General features: G+C 32.0%; 1 protein-coding gene across 15 annotated transcripts in view; it reads left to right on the forward strand.

The window, feature by feature from the left end:
- Positions 1–21,828, forward strand: part of SNAP91 (synaptosome associated protein 91) — a 144,337-nt gene that overhangs the window by 95,542 nt on the left and 26,967 nt on the right. For 9 of the 15 annotated variants that reach the window (XM_031964565.1, XM_031964572.1, XM_031964571.1 and 6 more), the window contains 10 exons: positions 382–491; positions 1,206–1,327; positions 7,262–7,276; positions 7,422–7,586; positions 17,366–17,473; positions 18,120–18,383; positions 18,608–18,685; positions 18,851–18,922; positions 19,391–19,474; positions 20,664–20,747. In XM_031964565.1, coding sequence (XP_031820425.1) covers positions 382–491; positions 1,206–1,327; positions 7,262–7,276; positions 7,422–7,586; positions 17,366–17,473; positions 18,120–18,383; positions 18,608–18,685; positions 18,851–18,922; positions 19,391–19,474; positions 20,664–20,747 — 1,102 coding nt within the window. The remainder of the gene's footprint in view (positions 1–381; positions 492–1,205; positions 1,328–7,261; positions 7,277–7,421; positions 7,587–17,365; positions 17,474–18,119; positions 18,384–18,607; positions 18,686–18,850; positions 18,923–19,390; positions 19,475–20,663; positions 20,748–21,828) is intronic. The other 6 variants (XM_031964576.1, XM_031964577.1, XM_031964573.1 and 3 more) reach the window with 4 other exon arrangements.

Genomic DNA, 21,828 nt, shown 5'->3' on the forward strand with positions numbered 1-21,828 from the left:
GGGTGAATGTATTAAATGTGTATTAAGTAAACTGAGTGTCTTGGCAGTTACTCCAAATGTTTCTCCAAATATTTAAATTTCGGCAGCCACTAGTTTGTTGGGGTTTTTTTTCCAACTAACTTTTTGATGAGGGAATGTTTTTAGACATTAACAATATGATTATAAATATAGAAATGAAGTTTTTGTGAGATTAGACATAAAATGAGTGAAACTCATAATTTGATTCTTTACAGTCTAATAATATTGGAACTTTTTTTTAATTCTATGGTGAATTACTCTTTGTTATTGTAAAGGGTAAATTTCTGCACTAAGTTTATCATCAATTTATGTATGGTATAAATATTTATTAGAGTATTATATACTATATATCTTTACTTTCAGTCTTCTCCAGCCACAACTGTTACATCTCCTAATTCTACTCCAGCTAAAACTATTGATACGTCCCCACCAGTTGACCTATTTGCAACTTCATCTGCAGTAGCTCCCATCAGGTTAGTTAATTATTATTGATGAATTTTTGTTTTGATTATGATTTTATTTGTATAGGAATTTTACTTCTTATTCCAAAGTTGCTGGTATAGAAAGTAAAAACTTCTGCTCTGGGAGAAATAGCTCTTAGCCATCAAAATAATATTTAAATCTGGAAGTATTCCATGGTAAGATCTTGATAACTGATTGGTAGTATAAAAAATAAAATAAAAACTGAACACTGGATTTAGAAAACAACAGGTTTGGGGGTTGCAAGGCAGAGGGAGAAATGAAATGACAATAGATTATTATCAGATAAGGAAGTTTCAGTATTTATGAACATGGAAATGGTGTATTTATGAATAATGACATATCTTTTGTGGATAAAGGTGTGATGAGTAGGGTGGATGGAGTCATATGATCTAAACAAGCTAAGGATCTAAAAGGTTAAAGTATTTAAGGGAGTCTTTGTGCTATTAGGAAGTTCATGACTACAAACGGCAATCACTGTCGAGAAGAATAGGGTTATCTTGCTGCTGTACTCAAATTTATATTCCACTTTTCAGAGGATTTGAATACAATATTTTAATACCAATTTGTGAAGCTGCTGTGTTAATTAAATAATGTATTTTTAAACATTTTTGCTACATCTTTGTTAGGCAGATTTAACAAATGTTCACATATGTAATTTTTCAAAATATGCTCAATTCATTTTAAAGTCTTTTTCTTTCCCTTAGTACTTCTAAACCATCTAGTGATCTACTTGACCTCCAACCAGACTTTTCATCTGGGGCACAGTCAGTAGCAGCAGCAACAGCACCCCCTCCAGCACCTTCTGGAGGGGCAACTGCATGGGGAGGTAAGAGAAATTTATATCTTTCTGTCTCTTGTTATTTCCAGATAAGTCTAAAATGTAATTTTTCTTCATTTTGAAAAAAAAGTTTGATCTTTTCTAAACTGACTATTCTAAATGATAGTAGAAAATGAGGAGAGAAAGGCTACAAATGATGTCCATAGGCATTTTTTGTTGGGTGTTTTTTTTCCTAATGATAATACAATTAAAGTTTTACATATATGCATTTTGAGGATTAAAATCTACAATATAAGGAAATATTTTTCTTTTACCTAAATTCTGAGATTTTCTATTTAATAGGTTAGTAGGGTATAGTAAAATTAATTCATAATTATGTGAAACTAAAAGTTCTTTTGTTTGTTTTTTGCTGAGGCAATTGGGGTTAAGTGACTTGCCCAGGGTCACAAAGCTAGGAGTGTCTGAGACCAGATTTGAACTCAGGTTCTCCTGACTTCAGAGCTGGTGAAGTTCTTGTTCCTTTTAGTTAGATATAGCATTGATTATAGATTATATTTGAATCAGTATTTTCATTATATTGACCTTGACATGAATCAACATTTATAGTTAATTTCTGACAATTGAATTATAACAAAGGTGTTAATTTTTGACAAAATAGATATCACAATCCGGAATACCAAAACATTTAAAACTAATTCTCTTCAGAGGCTCTAGATAAATCTAGCCTTGGCAACATTCATTTTTAAATGTTACATGTATTTTCCATGTATTTTCCTTTCAACACTAGGATATAATATATTCATAATATCCTTAAAATAAAACTACAGAATAGTCTGTGGTCTTTTGCCATCCCCCATTTTTGTAAGAGCTATGGAAAAGGGGGTAGAAGATGCAAAAAAATCAATTCTTAGACTACTTATAAACTTTAACTTGGCTGTTGACATTCTAAATTTGAAAACTTTGTCCATTGACAATTGAATGGATTAAGGATAAACCATAATTGGTTTTAAATATTTTATACTTTTGTATATTGGTCCTCTTGTCTATTTTCAATTAAAATTAAATTGAACTTGTATTCCTAGCTTATCTTCTAATTTTTTTTTCATATGAACTACTGTCAAGTCATATTTCTTCCAGTTTGTGCTTTTGTAGTTTAATGCTTAAACCTAAGACAGTTATTTTCATGCTGGTTTAGTCTGTCTATTGAGACAGTTTACCAGGATGTAGCCACTGTGCATGATATAATTTCTTGGATCCATAGGTGACAGTTGGGTGGTAGATGGACAACACAGGTGGAAAATAGCCCTCACACCAAAGCCACTAGTCTTCCTTGAATACCCATAAACCTCAAACTTGTCATTGTCATCCCATGGGGTGGGGGACATACCCCCAGCATGTGAAGCCTTCTCCCAGCAGAACGGACTAATGAGAATAATTTGTTGTAATGTCCATGAGGGTGGCTGACGCAGACAGACATTGTGGAATTTGGTCAGACAATAAGACACCAAAGTCATCCACTTCATCCCAGGCCATCACCAGTCTTCTTGACTTTTGTCTTACTGCTGGACTTGAATAACTGTGGAAGAAAAAATGAGGCTGATGACTTTGTGTAACTCTGTCTCATATAAATACAATTCACAAGAGAGTCAAAATATCTACCCATGATGTCATTGGTCCTCTACAAAGGACAAAACAAAAACAACCTAAACCTAAGTGCTTTATATTTATCTTTATTAAATTTTGTCTCTGAGTTCTAGCCCATTATTCCTTTCTAGCAGGACTCTTTGATCCTTTCATTATCCAATATATTGGCATTTGCCTCCATTTTCTTATTAGATAAGCATACTATCCGTGCCTTCATCTAAATTATTAAATAAAAAAAATACAGAAGGGGGCAGCTAAGTGGCATAGTGGATAGAGCACCAGCCTTGAAGTCAGGAGGACCTCAGTTCAAATCTGGCCTCAGATGCTTAATACTTCCTAGATGTGTAACTCTGGGCAAGTCACTAAACTCCAATTGCCTCATCAAAAAAAAAAAAAAAAAATACAGAAAAGAACAAGACTTACACAGAACCCTGAGACATAATTTTATATATGTTCTTCCAAAGTGAAAACTTTTAAAAATGGCTATATTAAAACCTGTTAGTTAGAAGTATATAGCTTCTGTAATAAAATGCTATTCTACCTGATCAAAAACCTACCAGTTGACAATCAAAGTTAATGTCATTCCATTCAGCCCATAGTTCTCTATCTTTTTCATGTAATATTGTGAAAGACTTTGTGATATGCCTAGCTAAAATGGAAGCACACTGTGTATATGGCATTTTCCTAATTTACCAATTCTGTAACTTTTTTTAAAATGACATTAGTTTAGTATGACATTTTCCTAGTAAAATCATTCTGTCTTCAATAATTACCATTTTTAACACCCCATTTATTTATAATAATAAAATCTAGGATAAGTTAAGATTATTCTTTATCATATGTCTTTTTCATGATGTTTTGTGTTTACTCTATATGAAGATATGACCCAGGAAACAAAATCTTAGTAACCCCAACTTTTAAACTACTTCATTCTTCATCTTCTTTTCTCCTCTAAACTTCTAGCCTTAAATTAAAAAGAAAAATGAGAAAACCACAAGTATTCCCAAGTCCTTCAGTTTCCTGCTCAGAATATCATTATTCCTAGAGATTATTTCTAGATTTCTTTTGGTATAATCATTTCATCCCTAATTAATGAAGATGGGCCAATAGATTTAGTAAACCTCAGGCAGCTCTCTCTCTGTTCTGTACTACATATTATAATGCTGGAGAAACTGAGCAAGACAGAGATTAGAGAACAATTTAATAGTTTATTAAATGGAGAGATATACTAGATATACTGGGACCAAATGAATCCATGGTTGGTCCCAGGGCTAAACAAGACTATTGTCTCAAAGAATCCAGCACTAAGTATCGGGACAGCAAGATTTTTATAGGATAACAAGAACAATGACAAAATGGGGGGAGGAGTACCTGGATGGGGATAACCTAATTGGGGGAGGCACCTAGGATGACACAATGGAGGGAGGTACTAGAGAGGTTACTGATATTCCAATGATGTCCAGAATGGATAAACCTTTATCCTGTCAAACATTAAGAAGAAATGAGTATAGCCTAAAGATATAAAACCTTTATCCTATCAAACAAGGATGCAACCTAATTAGCCATACCACATTATCATGGTTATTCTCTACCTTATCAATGCCATCACTAAAAAGTGCTCCTCACCCCAAATTGAATCCAGTAATTCAGTTGATTTGACTATATCCTCCAATTCCTAAACATGATACCTTTAAAATTACATTATCTCATTTGGCTGCTATATAATATTGGCAATTCACATAAAAGTTGTAATTCTAATTAAAGCCCTAGATCTTTTTCAAGTGAACTATTGCCTATTCACATATCTTCAGTGTTGTTTTTAGAACTTTTTTTTTTTTAATTTGAGTATAAGACTTCATATTTCTCCATCTTAAGTTTCTTCTTAAAACAAGTAGCCCCATATTCTAGCCTCTCAAGGGATTGTTTTTACCTTTATTTTTCTATTTTCTTTGCTAGCAGTCTCTCTTATCTTTGTTATTTATAAATTTGATAAATTTGAGATTAGTGACTTTATGCAAGTAGTTGATAAAAAGGTTAAATACCACATGGCTGATTTATCAGTCACTTGGATGTAGACATAAGTAACAAGCTTATCTGATAAGTAAATGAAGGCAACTGCTAATATATTGGAAAATGGAGGATCAAGAAAGATCCTCCTGGAATAGAATGATAGACTGAATCTAAGAGACAAAACTTAATAAGGATAAATGTGAAGGATAATTCTATAAAGTTTAAATATTAAACCATAAAAGCTTTCCTCCAAACTGACCTTTAAAACAGGATCTGATCACCCAACTAGATCTGAATCTACCTAACTGCTATAATCTTACCTGTTCACAATGATATTAGGAAAAACTATCAAATGCTTCAGGAAAATCCAGATAAACCACATTCCTCTGATCCGTCAGTCTAGTTAAGTGGTAGTTTTATCTTGAAAATAATCAGGTTTTGTTTTTATTTTTGTAAACAGGGATTCGTCTGTCAAAGAAGTATTTTTTTTAAATTTAGTATCCACTTTAGAATCTGAAACATACATGAAATCATATGATGGTCCACATTAGGGCAACACTGACCCTCTCTCTAGAAACCTAGCAGAATTGTTGAGTGCCATTACTATTTTTAAAAAATCTATCTAGGAATCTATATGGTTCTCTCAGAACTTTTTCTTTGCTTAGGCTGTGGGTTTGCTTGCAGATATTTTTGTTTTATTAGTTGTATCCCAAGTCAAAACTTTTACATACCACATTCCTTCTTATCTTTAAATATTTTTACTTCCTGTACATACTCAGAAAACCATGCCTCCAGATCTTTCTTTTTCCCATTTAGACTGTGAAACACCTTAATCTCTCTCTTTTTTTTCATAATCAGATAGATAGTTTTTGGCCAGTCTTCTAGGCATTGTAGTTATGGTCTATAGAAAGAAGGGCTGTAAAACCAAATTCTTTTACTTAAGCATGAAGAACAATGTAATTATGACAAAAGTGGATATCTATATCCTCTTCTTAATACTAACCAATTTAATTTCAGATATTATGGCTACAGTGGAATAGCAACATGCTATGTTAAGTTGCCATTAAATGATGTGCTAGATGGGTGTTTTACTATTTATAACAGGCTTCTCTTCTCTTCTTCATGATATTGAGCTGATCTCACCCCAAAGTAGAAGATAGAATGCATAAATGTAATTTTTGCTGTTTATGTATTGCTTTCCAAGATTCCCTAATTATATTTTCTAAGAATTTAAACTTTTCCCAACAGCTAGTAGTGTTTATATGAACTATAATTCAGACTTCTAGAAGAGCTTGGTCCTTGTACTTCTATGGTTTTTAGTGTAATATTTACCACATTTGCCAATTTTATTCCTATAAAGAGATTGTTATTAGTTTTCCCAGATCAACTGCATATTTCAAGATTAAAGCACAGCATTTAAAAACCTATGTTGACTTGGTCCCTATATTGACTTCTTTTCAAAAGGAAATTCCCAAATCCTTCTCCAAGGTTTCTAAAAACTGTCATAACTTTTTAATTGTTTAATTTGTTTATATCATATGCCACTTGTACTTATCAATCAGATATCTGTCTTTAATTTTAAGTACATTTCATGTAATAGGACTTAAATCAGGTAATACTAATAAGATAATTTTCAAATGCCTTATCTATTGTGCCATTAACTGTACTAATATTTATCTTAATTCTAATCATTACAAGTAGTAATAATACTGATTACTCCTTCCAGCTTTTAATTTATGGTGTTAACCTCTAACTGTTTAAGTATAAGACAACAATTGATTGATAAGTCACCTAGGATATCTGTAGTTTTATTATAACTCACCATTGCTTATACTTTATTTTTAATTCTTTAATATGATTTTTTTCTTGAATTTATTTCTTTTCCATTTGATATATATTTACCTTCAATTATAGTATCGAAAACTTTTATCAGTTTTCTGGTACTTGTGATTATCGAAATGCTAGATAAGAAGAGAACAAACAAAGCCTACACTTAAAATGAAACTATGTAATTTGATAAAATTATGTATTTGAACTTTGAAATACTTTGCATTTATCTTTTATAGTACAAATATTGAAGTTCTCAGGCTTTATGTAGGACTGCATTTTATATATATATACATATTTTTTCGTTTTTTATATTTTTAAAATGCAGTTTAAAGTTGGTCAAAGTCTAGGCATTTTCTTGGTTATTATTGACACCCTCACACTGCTGGTATTCCTTATGCAGAAGTAATTTTTATTAGTAGTAGCTTTACCACAGATATTCAGTGTCTCAGTTTTAACTTTTGTTTCTTTATACTGCTATCATGTAATGGAAATTATTAGACCTTTTGGGAGAAGGTAAGAAATATTTAATTCTTAAAGTTTTGAACTGATTAATAAATTAGTGTCTTATTTTAACTATTTTTAATATTTGGAGCCCAGTATATTTCTCTCCCTCTCCTTCCCCTCTTTTCTATTTAATCCTCATCTTTGGTGGATTTAGATTCTTTGGCTGCACTTTCTGCTGCTCCTTCTGAAGCACAGATTTCAGATCCATTTGCACCAGAGCCTAGCCCTCCTACCACTGCTGAAACTGCAACTGCTTCTACTTCCTCTTCAACTACTACAACTATTACTGCTGCCACTGCTGAAGTGGACCTTTTTGGAGGTCAGTTGAGATGAATTAACTATTTAAAATATTTTTTTACAAGAATTGTTAGAATGCTTTAGTAATAAAAGTATTTAAAGATTTTACATACATTTTGGAAAAGGTTTGGAATTGAGGTTTTTTTTATTGTTTTGTTTCCCTTAAGTGTAGAGAGTTCCTATTGTGAACTCTCCTATTTATACAGATTGGCATCTCATTTACAACTTATCATTTTTTCACTTTATTTTCAATTAATAAGCAATTATTTTCTCCTTTCCATCTCATCCCTATTGAAAAGAAAAACAAAACCCTTTTAATAAGTGGATACAATCAAGCAAAGGCTCAAGATCAAATAACTATGTGTATACATATTCATATTTAATTGTAGTATTCATCTCAGTTTTAGGATAACTTGCAACAGAGATGAACTGTTAGTTTTTTTTATCCAATTAAATGGTGAAATAGAATTTTTAAAATGTTAAAGTATAAATTACCTTAGATATAATATCACATAATTCCCTTCCTTGAGATAACAAATGACTTACCCAGGGGTGATATAGTGAATTAATAGCAAAGTACACTGGAACCCATGTTTGTTGATGTATATTTCTATCTTTGCTTTTCCTCCTCCTTAGTTAGTACAAAACATGGCCTGAAATCCATAACCTTTTATCATTAAATAGTAGGTTGATATTCAATAGTAATAGAGGTTAGGTGATAACTCAGGTGAGTAATTTAGTTGTGATTAGAACAAAAATGAGGTAATTGTAGGTCATTCAACAATTAACAAAAAGAGATTTACTTAGTCATAGCACAGAAGAGGTATTCCACAAAGAAACTTCAGTGATGAGATGTAGCTAGTTCTTCTGTTTCCAAATGTGCCTAGTCCAGCAAGGCACTGTATGTGATCTTGAGAGAGCCCCCAAAAATCTGAAAGATTGCGGCTACCTGTGTGAGTGGAGCTATGCCTTCAGGATACCAAAAAGCTTATCATTCTGGCTGAAGGCCACCAAGTAATTGTATTAAGGGATGGACAGCTTGAGTCATGGTGTCCTGGGTCAGTGAAGACCCAAGGAGAACTTTGTTGTAGACTAAGAGGAAATACATGTAACTTCATCTATGTGGTAAGGAGTACCTTTGCAGAGAATGATCCTATCACAAATAGAAATACATGGCTATCTGATTTCTATGTCACATATCGACCTGAACTATGCAACTCCTTAGGTAATGGGACTATTTTTACCCGCAATGACTATGGAATTATATTGTCTAACCTAGAAGACATAGAAATTTGGGAATGATGCTGTTCTTATTTATCTCCTAAGAACTCAGAAAGTTTCTAAAAATAATTTATTGAGTTTTCCTTGTAGTTTGACCTTCCTTATTCTCTTCCTGTCTTTAGCTCCAGATTTTAAGGAAACATTGAGATGAACAGATTAGGCCGCACCCAGAAACCAAACTCTGGTTTCTAGAAACACGGAGACAGTCTGGTCTCTGTTTTAAGGTCTAGCATCAACTTGGATATAATTACTTTACTAGTGTTCTATATCTGAACATAACGAATAATCCTGCCACCTCAGATCCACAGAACTTTCTGGATATTTTCTAGAATAAAGATTTAAACTAATTTTTCATTTCTTAACACAACACACAAAGTATTCCCTATTTCCCTAGGCCAAAAAAAAATGAACTTTCCTTTTTCTGAAATTTCATAGCACTTAATATCCCTTAAGCACTTACAGTCTCTTTTGTATTATATGGTTTTGTGCTATATTATAAACTTCCTACAGCCAAGGACTATTACTTCATTATTGTATCTCATCAAATACTTTTTAATAAATATTTGTAGTTTAATTGAATTATAATTTTAAATCTTGTTATAATGTTTTATCTTCTAGAGAACTGTTTAACATTAGAAACCAGGAGGATAAAGTGAGAAAATTTTGGTAACTTTTAAAGAATTAATTATAATATAAGGGGGGTGGAATAGAAATCAATTAACTTACCTATGATTTAACATTTCCTGGCATTACTCTGATGATATGAATGAAAACATATATAACTGACCATTTAAAATACTAAAAGTACCATTAAAATAGGTTCCCTATCTTTTGAGCAAGAAACAGTAAAATTAATCAATCACATCTTTGTTAAGCACTTAACCTTGTTCACTGTACTGGAAAATGGAGATACAAAACCAATCAACAAAACAATCCATTCTTAAAAGGAACTTACATTGTAATGGGGAAGACAAGTACATATATATGTATAAGCCAAACAAATGTAAAGGGAAAATACATATATAAATGCCAAGTAGTTACATAATTTGGGGAACAGGAAAACAGCAGTTTGGAGAACTGGGAGAGGATTTATCTAGAAGGTAGAGCTTGTGTGTTACAGCAAATCCAATTTACAAATACTCAAGAGATATCGCAAATGAAGAATAGAAATATTTATTCTTAGCAACTTGCAAGAAGCGAACATCTCCAGACTGGACTCCAGACCAGTCTAGAGAGGTTAATTTTCACAGCGATTGAAATGAGTTGTATAGTCATGACCACAAGAATAACGCTTGGAAGTAACATGAACTTTTTAAATTTTGACCTGAATTTTTGATGGTCAGTTTTACAACTGATTTCAACTGTTTACCCTATTTCATTTCCCAGATAAATTAAATCTCAATCTACCTTAGTTAATGATTTTATAAGAAACCATATAATCCCCTCACAAAGAGATTTGTTTAGAGGTAAGTAATCCATTAAACCAGGATAAATAAGGAAGCTAGGTTTACCTCAGGCTTCCTCAACAAATAGAGATTACCCAGTTAACAGATTCCCTTAGAATGTTTCCAGTTCATTAATTAGTTAGCTTCTTCTAAGAAGTTAAGTAAGGATCCAGGAGAGCAGATATTTCTACTAGAGGTTTTTGTTCTCCTTTCCAGAGTCTTACTAATTAATAGACTCTTGAAATTGGGTCTGGAATTAGCAAGTGAGAGGTTTAAGTTTTGGGGTTCTCTTCAAATGACTTTTTTTGGGGAGGAAGTCCTCAGTTTCCTGTTATACTCAAGCTTAAGCTGCTTTTGAAGAAAAAGGATTCCCTGAGGTATAGATAGAAGGAATAAATTCCAGGCAGTGTTTGGCCAATGCAAAGGTTTAGAAACGAGCAATGAAATATCTTCCATGAAGATCAAAGAAAAACCCACTATGCCTAGAGTATTGGAGGGAGGAATAAGGCACAGAATTTGGAAAAGATAGACGAGGGCCAAGTTATGAAGGACATAAAAAGCCAAACAAAGGAGTTGATATTTTATCCTAAAAGCAATAAGGAACCATTAAAGTTGGTTGAATAAGGGAGTCATATGATCAGATGTGTGCTTTAGAAAATAACTTTGGCAGCTTTGTGAAAGAAAGAGTGGAGTAACAAAAGATTTAAAACAGAGACCATTCATGATGCTATTATAGTAATCTACTTCTCCATTTCTTACCTGAAAAATACCCAAGTGGGCAGCTATTTTATCAAATGTCTCTGCCTTTTTTACATTTTGGCAGGATTCTGCCAGGAGTGGAAAGAAGGCTATGGGGTGGAATAGCAGCATTTCTTCTCTCTTCCAACTGAGGAAATACAGCCTCAGAATCTCCCAATGTCCATTTTCCTCATAAAACTCCCAAAATAAGCAATAATGTTAAAAGAAACAGAGGCCACTAAACTGTACATAAAAATCCCTGCAGGCTACATATTGACTTAGAAAAACACATCTTAATATTATCTATGTTTTATTCAATTTGTATTTATTTTATTAGGTATTTCTCAATTACATTTTAATCTAGCTCAGAGGCACTACTGTGCTGTGAGTGACAATTTCCCCCTGGCTACATGTTTAACATATTTGATGGAAAGGATAGGAATTTAATACATATTTAACATTTTATTATATACCCAAATATCTTGGGATTAAGAAAAATTTTTTAAATCTATTGCCTATTGTAGCTTTGCAGTCTTTTCCTCATTTTCCTCCTGTTTTATTGCATAAATCATCTTATCTTAGAGATAGGAGATAGGAATATTAGAATATTCACAGAAGATGTAGATTGGTTTGAGGGGATTATGAAACTGTGTTCCCTTTTGATTTGTAAAATTAACACTCTGAAATTCTGTCCCCTTTGATTCCAGACCCCGCTCCCTCCCCACTCCCAGACTCCATAGAGTCTATAAGAGTATATCCTCGTGACTGGGGCTTTTCTAAGGCAAATGGCTCCATTGATGCAGACCCTTTTCAGGAAATTCCAAATTCCAGAAGCCTTCAAAAAGTGATTTCCATTCAATTGGAGATCTAGGCCTGGGGACTTTGGCTTTCTTTTCAACCTGAAACCTGAGCCTCTGATTTTATATAAAGGATATTTTCTAAACTCACTTCTTTGCAGAATGTCCAAAGTAGCATGCTTTGCCCCTTTGGTATAGCTGCCAGGACCCTGCCCGCTGTGAAGACATTCTCTTCTCAGCTGAAAAAACCTTTTGTTATTTCCCTAATAGGACCTTGCCATTGAAGAAGTCAGTTTTTCTAGCAAAGCTGACTTCTCATCCAACAATAAACTTCCATTTTTGCCTCTTAAAACTATTTGAGTTCATGAATTTTTTCATGAAGGACCTGTACCAACCAAAAGGGGATTTCCACAACTCTCTGACTGCCACTAGAACCTCATCAGGTTGGACAGTAATTTTGTGTTGAAAGTGTTTTTTAAAGCCTTTAGCTGCCTTTTTTTATTTTGTATAATCTGCAAGGAGTTTAGTATTTACTCATAAAGAACAACTCAGAAAAAAGTGAAACACCAGCTTTCATCCAGCTTACCAGGATCACGCAGTTAGAAAGTCTAAAATCAGATTTGAACTCAGCTCCTCCTGATTCCAGAGCCAATGAAACCCACTGTGCTATTTAGTATCTCTATCTTAGTTATCTTTTATAATAGATAAAACTGTATTTAATTGAAAAGCTGTTTAAAATGAAATAAGACTTGATAGGTTTTCAAATACTTGTTGAATTTAAATGACCTAAGATTTTCTACAATGAAAGAAAATCACTAAACTAAACCAACTAAAAAGTTTTAATAGCATAAGATCAATTCCTTTGATTTAAAGAGAATATAAATATTCTGGAAATATTTTTATGATTCCATAGTTTATATCTTCAAGTACAGATGGACTACATAGTATTCATTGTGTAGTGACCTAAAGTAACCAAAAGGATCATTTTTTCATGATTCCACTAAGACTAGTGCTTCTTTATTTATCTATTGGAATAATTAGGCATACATAGTGAAAATTTGAGTGTCTACCTATATTAGCTCAATATTTTTTTATTATGATGGTATTTTATTTAATCAGCAAACTAGCACCATTGCTTCAAGAGTAATTTAGTTTCCTGAACCTCATGTGTATAGCAATTTTGTCAGTTGTATTGTGTCATGATTTATATTTTTTAATGTATCTTGTCTACTTAGATAAATACTATTGTGTGGGTCTTAAAAAATAAGCTTAGTAAATTTCATTACTTAAGGACTGATAATCTTGTTATCCCAAATTAATTATACATACTGTGATGTGTAACTAAAATTTAAATTTTCTGTATGGTAATAACTAGTCAAAACTAATACTACAATATCAGTGTTACTGCATAGTTTATGAGCTTTTGGATTTGGTAACACCTCAGGTTAATACCAAAATAATAATATTTAGTCTTGATTTTGTAAGTAACTTAATTTTTTTTTTTTCCTGAGGCATTTGAGAAGTGTTAAGCTAGGAAGTGTTAAATATCTGAGGTCAGATTTGAACTTAGATCCTCCTGATTTCAGGGCTGGTGCTCTACCCACTGTGCCATCTAGCTGTTCTAACTCAAATAATTTTAAATTTTTTTCTGGTATTCTGGTATTTAAATATTTTCTGGTATAATGTTTTTGATTGTATAAGTAACAGACATGGTATAAAGGTATAATGGATCTGGTATAAAGGAAAGATCTTTGAATCTGGAACCAAAAGGCCTGGGTCCAAATTCTGCTTTTCTGCTTATTACATATGTATCTTTAAACATATAATTTCAATCTGGGCTTCAGTTTCTTCAATTACAAAGTTAGAAGTTAGGAATTGATTCCACTTAAATAGCTTTTCTACCTTTCTACCTAGAATCTTTGATCCTAAGGGGAAAAAAGGTTGTCTCATTAACTCTCTGTTGCTAGGAATTTGAGGTAATATTCAGGATAAAATACATCTGGTAGAATTAAAATAGCATTTTGTGCTGCCCACAAATTGTCTTCTCATTTTTCCAGTCACCCTATGCTGTTTTCTTTTTCTCAATCTGAAATGCTATAAATAAATTAAAATCTCATGTAAATTCTTAACAACTTACAAAGTAGAAATTACCTACTTGCCCTTGAGATATGTGTAGACTAATGGTAAGACTGGATAAATTCATGGATGGGGCCTATAGGATGGGATTTTGACCAGACCTGGACATGTGATTTCACTAGCATTACCTGAAGCACCTAGAGATAAGGAAAAGTTTGCCCAAGATTACATAAATTCTCACAATGTCTGACTAATTCACTGTCCATTATACCTAAAATTTCTCAGGAAAACTTATAAATTCCAGTAAATGTGAGAGATTTAAAAAAAATAATAAAATATTATATAAATGTGCTATACCTGATATATATGAAAATTCTCTACTAAATTGACCTTTACATAGTTTTTTTTCCTCTAGTAATAGTGAATTAATATTTATCCCTTTGTATAGATATTTGCATACATTATTGGATTGGACCAGAAAAATGATTTGTGATCTGAGGGAAAACAATTTCCAAATCTATAATAAGGTCAAAAGCCAGATTGCAGCATTTGTGTCGAATGTTTTATCTAAATGTAATAATCACAGATGAAAGTTAATCATCAATTACCACATTTTTGACTTGCTAGGGTCAAGCAGTTAGAAAGTCTAAGACCAGATTTGAACTCAGCTCCTCTTGATTCCAGAGCAGTGAAACCCACTGTGCCTTCTAGTATCCCCACATTAGTTATCTTTTAATTGAAAAGCTATTTAAAATGAAAAAAAGACTTAATAAGTTTTCAAATACTTGTTGAATTTAAATGATCTAGATACCTGAAATGTAGAGAAATCAAAACTTATTGTTTCTCAGATTGTTATTTTCTACTATTTTGGATTCCTTGGCAATTTTGTGAAATTTAGGTAATTGGCAATTTTTTTCACCAGTAATTATGCTATTGTATATACTGTTCAGAGAACTCATAGAATTATATGGTTTTTTAATTTTTCATGCATATGCTGATATAAATTCAACTGCTGTTTCATCCATACTATCACTTGTGAGAGAACAAACTCCCCCATTTCTGGCAGTTATTGCAAACCTTCCCATGATTAAGAATTTACTCAACTTGTAAAAGAAGTTATTAATAGGTGTTAATATAAGAGCATGTAAATAAGGCTTTCTCTCTGTTGATTTAAATGAGTTGAAAAGCCCTTTAAAAGGGAAAGTTTTAGAAGTGTTCAGCACATTTTTTACATTGGAAAAAATGTTTGTAGATTTGTCTAAAAACTCTTTAAAATACATCTCATAACTGTTTTAGTGTTTTTTTTTTTAAATCATACTCTTTTATTTGGATTTTTACTTAATGTTTTCTCAATTGAAATATTTCCGCCTCAGATTTTTAAGCAAGGCTTCACAAGGCATGCTTTCCAATTATTTTATGAACTTTGACAAGTTTCTTAGTTATCTTTGAGTGAAAAGTATTTCTTTTAGAGACAGTTTTTAATTGTAAGAGATAGAAGCCACTTTTAAAGCATTCCAAGTTGGCATTTGAAAATAAACTTGCTAAACTGATTTACCTGGCAACATATTTCAGGATAGACAGTGTCTACTTGATTTCACAAATATTTCAATTATGTTTGCATTGAATATTTTTAGTTACATTGTTGAGAAATTATTGGTTGTATTGATTTCTATTTGATTTTGTGGGTGGTTGTTTAATTTTCAAGAATAAAAATTTAGCTATTGACTACTGTTTGTTTTAAAGAATTTGAGGGCATGTTGACCATTCTTACTTTTTGTTGAGCTTTGTATTGATAGTGACATAAAAATTTTTCTACAGAGATATTTTCCATTCTTTTCTATTCCACTAATGGATAATATAAGCTTTACCTTGAGTATATCTTTGAACTTTAAAAACAGTATTGAAATTGCAAGATTCATTTTCAGGAGGTGGTGTTTTAAGTAAATTTTAAATAATTTAATAGCCTTTAATAGTACTAAAAGAATTAAACATTAGATGTCAGTATAGGGACATACATTTATATAGATAAGTAGGTAGGTAGATATTGTATATATTTGTATGGCTTGGGTGCATGGTTTTCTACTTTTGTCTAGCATTAATTACTTCTATAAATAAAGCATTAATATTGTATTTTATATTATTTATGCCAGATTTATACTAAAATGTTTATATTTTGAAACCCATAGAAGTTTGAGCTTCTTTGTTTTTAAAATATTGATAATAGTTTAAATGATCAGCTTGAGAGAAACATTTATTTAAAATGGTATCTAAATCTTCACTCTTATACATTTAAAGATGCTTTTTTAAGACAGTGTTGTTATTAAGCATATATATATGCATGCCCAAATTCAGGATGTATTTAAGATTCTTTGACAAAAAGGCTAAATACCTTAAACTTTAAAATATGTCATGACAATGAAAAACATTATCTTGTCATTAGATTCCATTTAGCAGGCATCCTATCAGATTTTTTTCTAAAATGTTTTAACTAATCAGAAATGACGTTTGGAGAATTAATTGACAGTAATATTGAATGTGGTTAAATGCTAACCTCTTAACAAAATGAAACTGTTTCTGGCAAGTGCATTAATAAACTTTTGATAAGTATAGTACATTATAACCCATCTAGATACAAATAGTTCATTAATATCATAATGACATGTATGTTGAATAAAGGATTACATATGAATAGAGCAAACCAGAATTTTTCAGCAGTTTAAGATAATTTTTCATACTAATTGTAACACTACTGTAATTTCAAAAGAAGAAAGCTAATTATTTTAATAGAAATAAGGGCACTTTAGTCATAACCCTTATTTCTTTAAATAGATCTTTATATTTGTCTAGAAATGCTTTTGTTAACTAAAAAAGTTCTAATCCTTGTCACTAATTAAGAAGTCTTTTAATGCTCTTATTAAAATTATCGCTTTACCCTGTGAAACATTTGAAATTAGACCATAGCCAATGCATTCCATATACATTACAGTATCTATCTAGATTGGCATTAAAGAAGACATTTATGTTTCCTTTAAGCCACTAGTCAGAAGTGTCATAATAGTAACTTTAAGCAAGTCTGACTGAACATGAAAATTTTACTATCTTAACTGACATTAGTTTTACTCTTGTATTTTAATTTTTAAATCCATTCTAGTTAATTTCTGATATTACATAAAACATGCTGCTCAGAACCCTTATACAATGAGAATCATGTTATCTTTTGGACCTTAATGTGCCTTGGCAGTAACAAAACTGAACCACATAGTATGTAACTGACTAGAAGGAATGCAAGGACAAATTTACTTCATGACTGTCAACAGTGCATGACCCATAAAAATAACATTTCTAAAAATTCATGTTGTATAAGGGAGCCTTCTTCTGCAATTTAACTTGGTTCTTTTACTATATTTTCTTCTCTTTTTATTCTTTTAATTTCTATTGTTTAAAAAAAAAATACTGCACCCAAGATGCCTTTGCAGCTTCTCCTGGTGAAGCCCCTGCAGCACCTGAAGGGGCAGCAGCACCAGCTACCCCAACCCCTGTAGCAGCAGCACTTGATGCATGTTCAGGAAATGGTGGGTTTTATGTCATTAGCAAGTTTCTTGTTTTGTGTTCTAGTAATAAATCATATTAATCAGATGTGTTGTTTTGTTAAGTTTTTTTTTTTAATTTATCATTCATTCTTGGTTTCTTGTGAATACATAGTACCATTCATTAAATTAAATTAATAAGACCAATACTTAAAACATTAAGATAGAGATGTGCATACTTCTCAAAATTGGCAATTTCTCAAGATTGACAATTTTTGTCAATGCAAGTATGCTTTCTTAATGTTTTTTTTTTTTTTCTCTAATGCTATGGAGTACTTTTTATTACACTAGTCCAAGTAACTAATAAACAGCATGTTTTTGTAAATGTAAAAAATTACTAAATTTGTCAGGTGGGTTTGAGGATCTAAAGATGTACTCCCCTCACACTTTATTCTGATCTTACTCAACTAGAGTTTGAAATCTTTACCTTCATACTTTTAAATTTCTTAAAAAAACAAAAAAGTGTACTAATTACACTGTTAGGGTTGCACTGAAATAGAGTCCCATTTAAATACCTAGCTTGTGTGTATGTATCTGTGTATGGTGTATGTTATCCTTGGTTGTGATTATTTTCTCATTTCCTTCCTTACTGATTCTCTATATATATATTCTCCACTTTCCTTTTTACAAGACCCCTTTGCCCCATCTGAAGGTAGTGCAGAGACTGCTCCTGAACTGGATCTTTTTGCAATGAAGCCACCTGAGACCAGCATTCCTGTAGTTACCCCTACAACTAGTGCAGCCCCCACGATTCCCGCAACAACTCCTTCTCCTGCTCCTGCTGCCGCAGCTGCCACTGCTACTACTACTACTGCTGCTACTGCCACTACCACCGCCACCACACCCGCCACTAGCACCACAACCACTGCTCCTCCTGCTCTAGATATCTTTGGTGGTAATTCTTTAAAGCTCTTTGATTCTGGTGGATTGAATTCTGGCATGTCAAATGCACATCCAGAATACACACATAACGTTGCATGTATACTGTATATTTAAATTATTTGCTACAAACCATTTGCAACATACCTCAGAATTCTCCTAATCAAAATTCAGAACTGGAAATTAATGTTGTTTCAGTTTGCTCAAACTGAGTAAAGGCTTATATATTCTTGGTCTTAGATTTATTTGAATCTGCTCCTGATGTTGCTGCAGCACCCAAGCCAGATGCTACTCCTAGCATAGACTTGTTTGGTACAGGTAAAAATAAATAGATCCTTTCTTTCATTTCATTATTATTTCTTGGATGTTTTTATGCTTAAGCTCTTAACTCTCATTTGTGATGATAAATTTGTTAGATTTTTGACTTTGATTTCAGCTTTCAACTTATTTCTGCTTGATTTTGGTTTGTTTCACTTTTGGAAGATGCTTTCTCATCTCCTCCACATGGGGCTTCTCCTGTGCCTGAGAGTTCTCTCACTGCTGATCTCTTGTCCGGTAAGTTCTTTTGCAGAATTCCAATCTTATTTGGGCAGCATATGTGTGGACAGATAGTGAATTTCCTTGCATGTGTGATATTTGAGTTCTTTAGGCTAGATAAAAATAATGAGGAATTCAATTCAAGCTTCTCTTCATCTTCAATCATTTATAAATAAAATTTACTGTTCCCCATCTTGGTATCAGTTGCATTAAATTACAAACATATTCTTTAGTGTGGGCAGGTGGGGAAGAAATAAACTAGATCAAAATCCTTAAGTTTTAAAGTGATGTTTAGAGCTAGTTTTTTCTTCTAAAAATCGATATATATCTTAAAATGAAAATATGCCTTTGCCTTATTAATAGTATTCTCTGAGTTTGCTAATAGGATTTATTCATCTTGAGTATAAATATGGATCTCAAAAAGGACCATAAAGGATCTCAGTTTTCTTTGACATACAGTATTATCTGTTCTCTACTTAACTGCAGTGGATGCATTTGCGGCAGCATCTCCTGTAGCCACTGCCTCTCCGGCAAAGGTGGATTCTTCAGGTGTGATTGATCTTTTTGGTGGTGCGTATTAATCTTTCTTCACCACTTAAATAACTTTTTACTCAGATTATTTTTAGACATTCTTATTCATTTAATTCAATCATTTTCTCACTTTTACAAAATTACTTTTTTCTGTCTTGTGTGTAAACATGATTTTCAAAGCTATGCCTTTTATTCATTTTACTTCTTTACTATTATCTATTTATCTTTTTTTTTTTTTTTGCATGGCTTAAGCATAACCAAGTATTTTTTCTATTGGCTTAATATAAAATACATTGATTTGGAATTTGTCCACCCTGATTTTTTTTCATCTCTGTGGTCTTAATCAGCTTTTACTTCTTGAAAAATCATTACAAGCATTAATTAGGCATTGAAGAAATAATTGAAGCATCCAGATTTGAAAAATTAAAATATGTAATGGACTGAATGAATTCTTTACTTCAATCAGAATTAAGTTGCTTACTTGTTAAAATCCTCCCACAAAACTAGAAGATACTTTGCTCATTTAGAACTCATATTTTAGGACTATTATGCAAGGCATAACTTTTATGCCTCAAAGTATATATACTCAGGGGTCTGTCATAGTTGATAGACAAAAGTTGCAAGTCAGAGAGCTTTACTTCCTGAATTTCTGATGTAGTCATGAGAGCATAATCAAAGCACTAAAATACCAGTTTCCACATTCAAATTTGGAAAACTAAATTTTGAGGTGAAAATGTAATTAGAATTCAGTTGCTTCTTGCACTAGTCTAAAATTATCAAGTTGATCCATTTCTAAAAAGTTGATCTGTTTCCAAAAAATTGATCCATTTCTAAATAGAAAAAAAAGCATTATTGCCTTTCTAATTAAAGAAACAAATAGGCATTTTTGTTATACATGGATGATATATAAGACAATATACAAATTTACTTTGTGGAAAAAACATTTTTGTCCTCTCTTTATACTCTCTCCTAAACCTAAAATTAAGGTCACAACTTTTATTAAGGGTCATTCATTCTTCTTCAGTGACAATTTCAACAATCCATTATTGTGGGGAAAAAAAATATCAGTATGTGGTTCACTTTGTATGTTTCATATATCTATAGGATGTATGTCATTAGGGAATACAAGGTGCTACAATTATGCATTTCTGTGCATAACATTGATTCAACATATTCACTATTATTTAAACTCTTTTACCTTTCTTGCTGCATAATGGATAATCCATAGATGCTTTTGGAAGCAGTATTTCTGAACCCCAACCTGCAACCCAGGCTGTTTCTAGTTCCTCAGCTTCGGCCGACCTACTAGCTGGTAATTAACTTAAAATTTTTTAATTAAATTTTGCTTTATAGAAACTTAAGAAGGAAATTAATAATATGATATGTGTTTGCCTTTCTCATTGATTTCATAGAACTGAAAACAAAGTGATATGATCAAAAGCTATTCATTATATTCTTAAATGAATTTCATTGCATTTTATGAAATTAGTTTAAAAATCCCGTTATATACAAAACTTACTATATAGGTTGTTGTGATCTTCTTTCCATGTTATTTTCTCTTTCCAGGTTATTTTCTTTATTATTCTTCTAAAAAGGTGCTTTCATAAATCTGGACTATTATTCTGGCTTTGAGTTTCTGTTTTGTGCCAGCAATTTGACATTGCGTATAGAAGCATATGAATTACATGAGGAAAAATTATTACAGACTTCTCTACTTAGAAGTTTATTATATGTTCTGCTTCCATAAACAATATAGATTTTTTTTCTCTCTGGAATCTACAATTAATTCCAGTCCACTATATTTGCATAATGAAAGACATACCAATAAATTATAAATGATTAATTTCTTTTGCTAAATGAATTAAGGAGAAAAATTTGAGAATTTTAATCCCTTACTTGAGAAAAAATAAAGCATCTTCATAATTATAGAGGAATTCTCTATGTCAGAATTTGGTGATGATTTATGTCCTCCTCATTATTTTGCTAGAAGAAATGATCCTTCTTAGTTATCCCTGCCACTGCCTAAGTTTGTCCTGGCAATTATTTGGCTACTAATGCTTCTTCAGAGTTTACTTTATGACTTTATGACTGGGTGAATTTTAACTGGATAATCCTATGCTCAAAGGATTTCAGGCTTAATCATTTCATCAGAGCTTCATAAACACTGCTGCTTGTGATGCTTTTGAAGCAACAGTTTGATTGTGCAATGAAGATATGGGGACAAAAGGGGTAGCTGTACCAAGTTACAAGTGGCAACTCTGAAAGAAATTTAGCCCAAGTTCTGGCCAAGGAGTTTCTGTCAAAAGTTACATGGCAAATGAAAATTACCAAAGAAAAAGGCCTAGTCATAATATGGATGGCATCTCACTTTATCACCCCAGTTAGGTGCTGAG

This window comes from Sarcophilus harrisii, chromosome 4 (assembly GCF_902635505.1).
Source record: "Sarcophilus harrisii chromosome 4, mSarHar1.11, whole genome shotgun sequence".
Classification (NCBI taxonomy): Eukaryota; Metazoa; Chordata; class Mammalia; order Dasyuromorphia; family Dasyuridae; genus Sarcophilus; species Sarcophilus harrisii.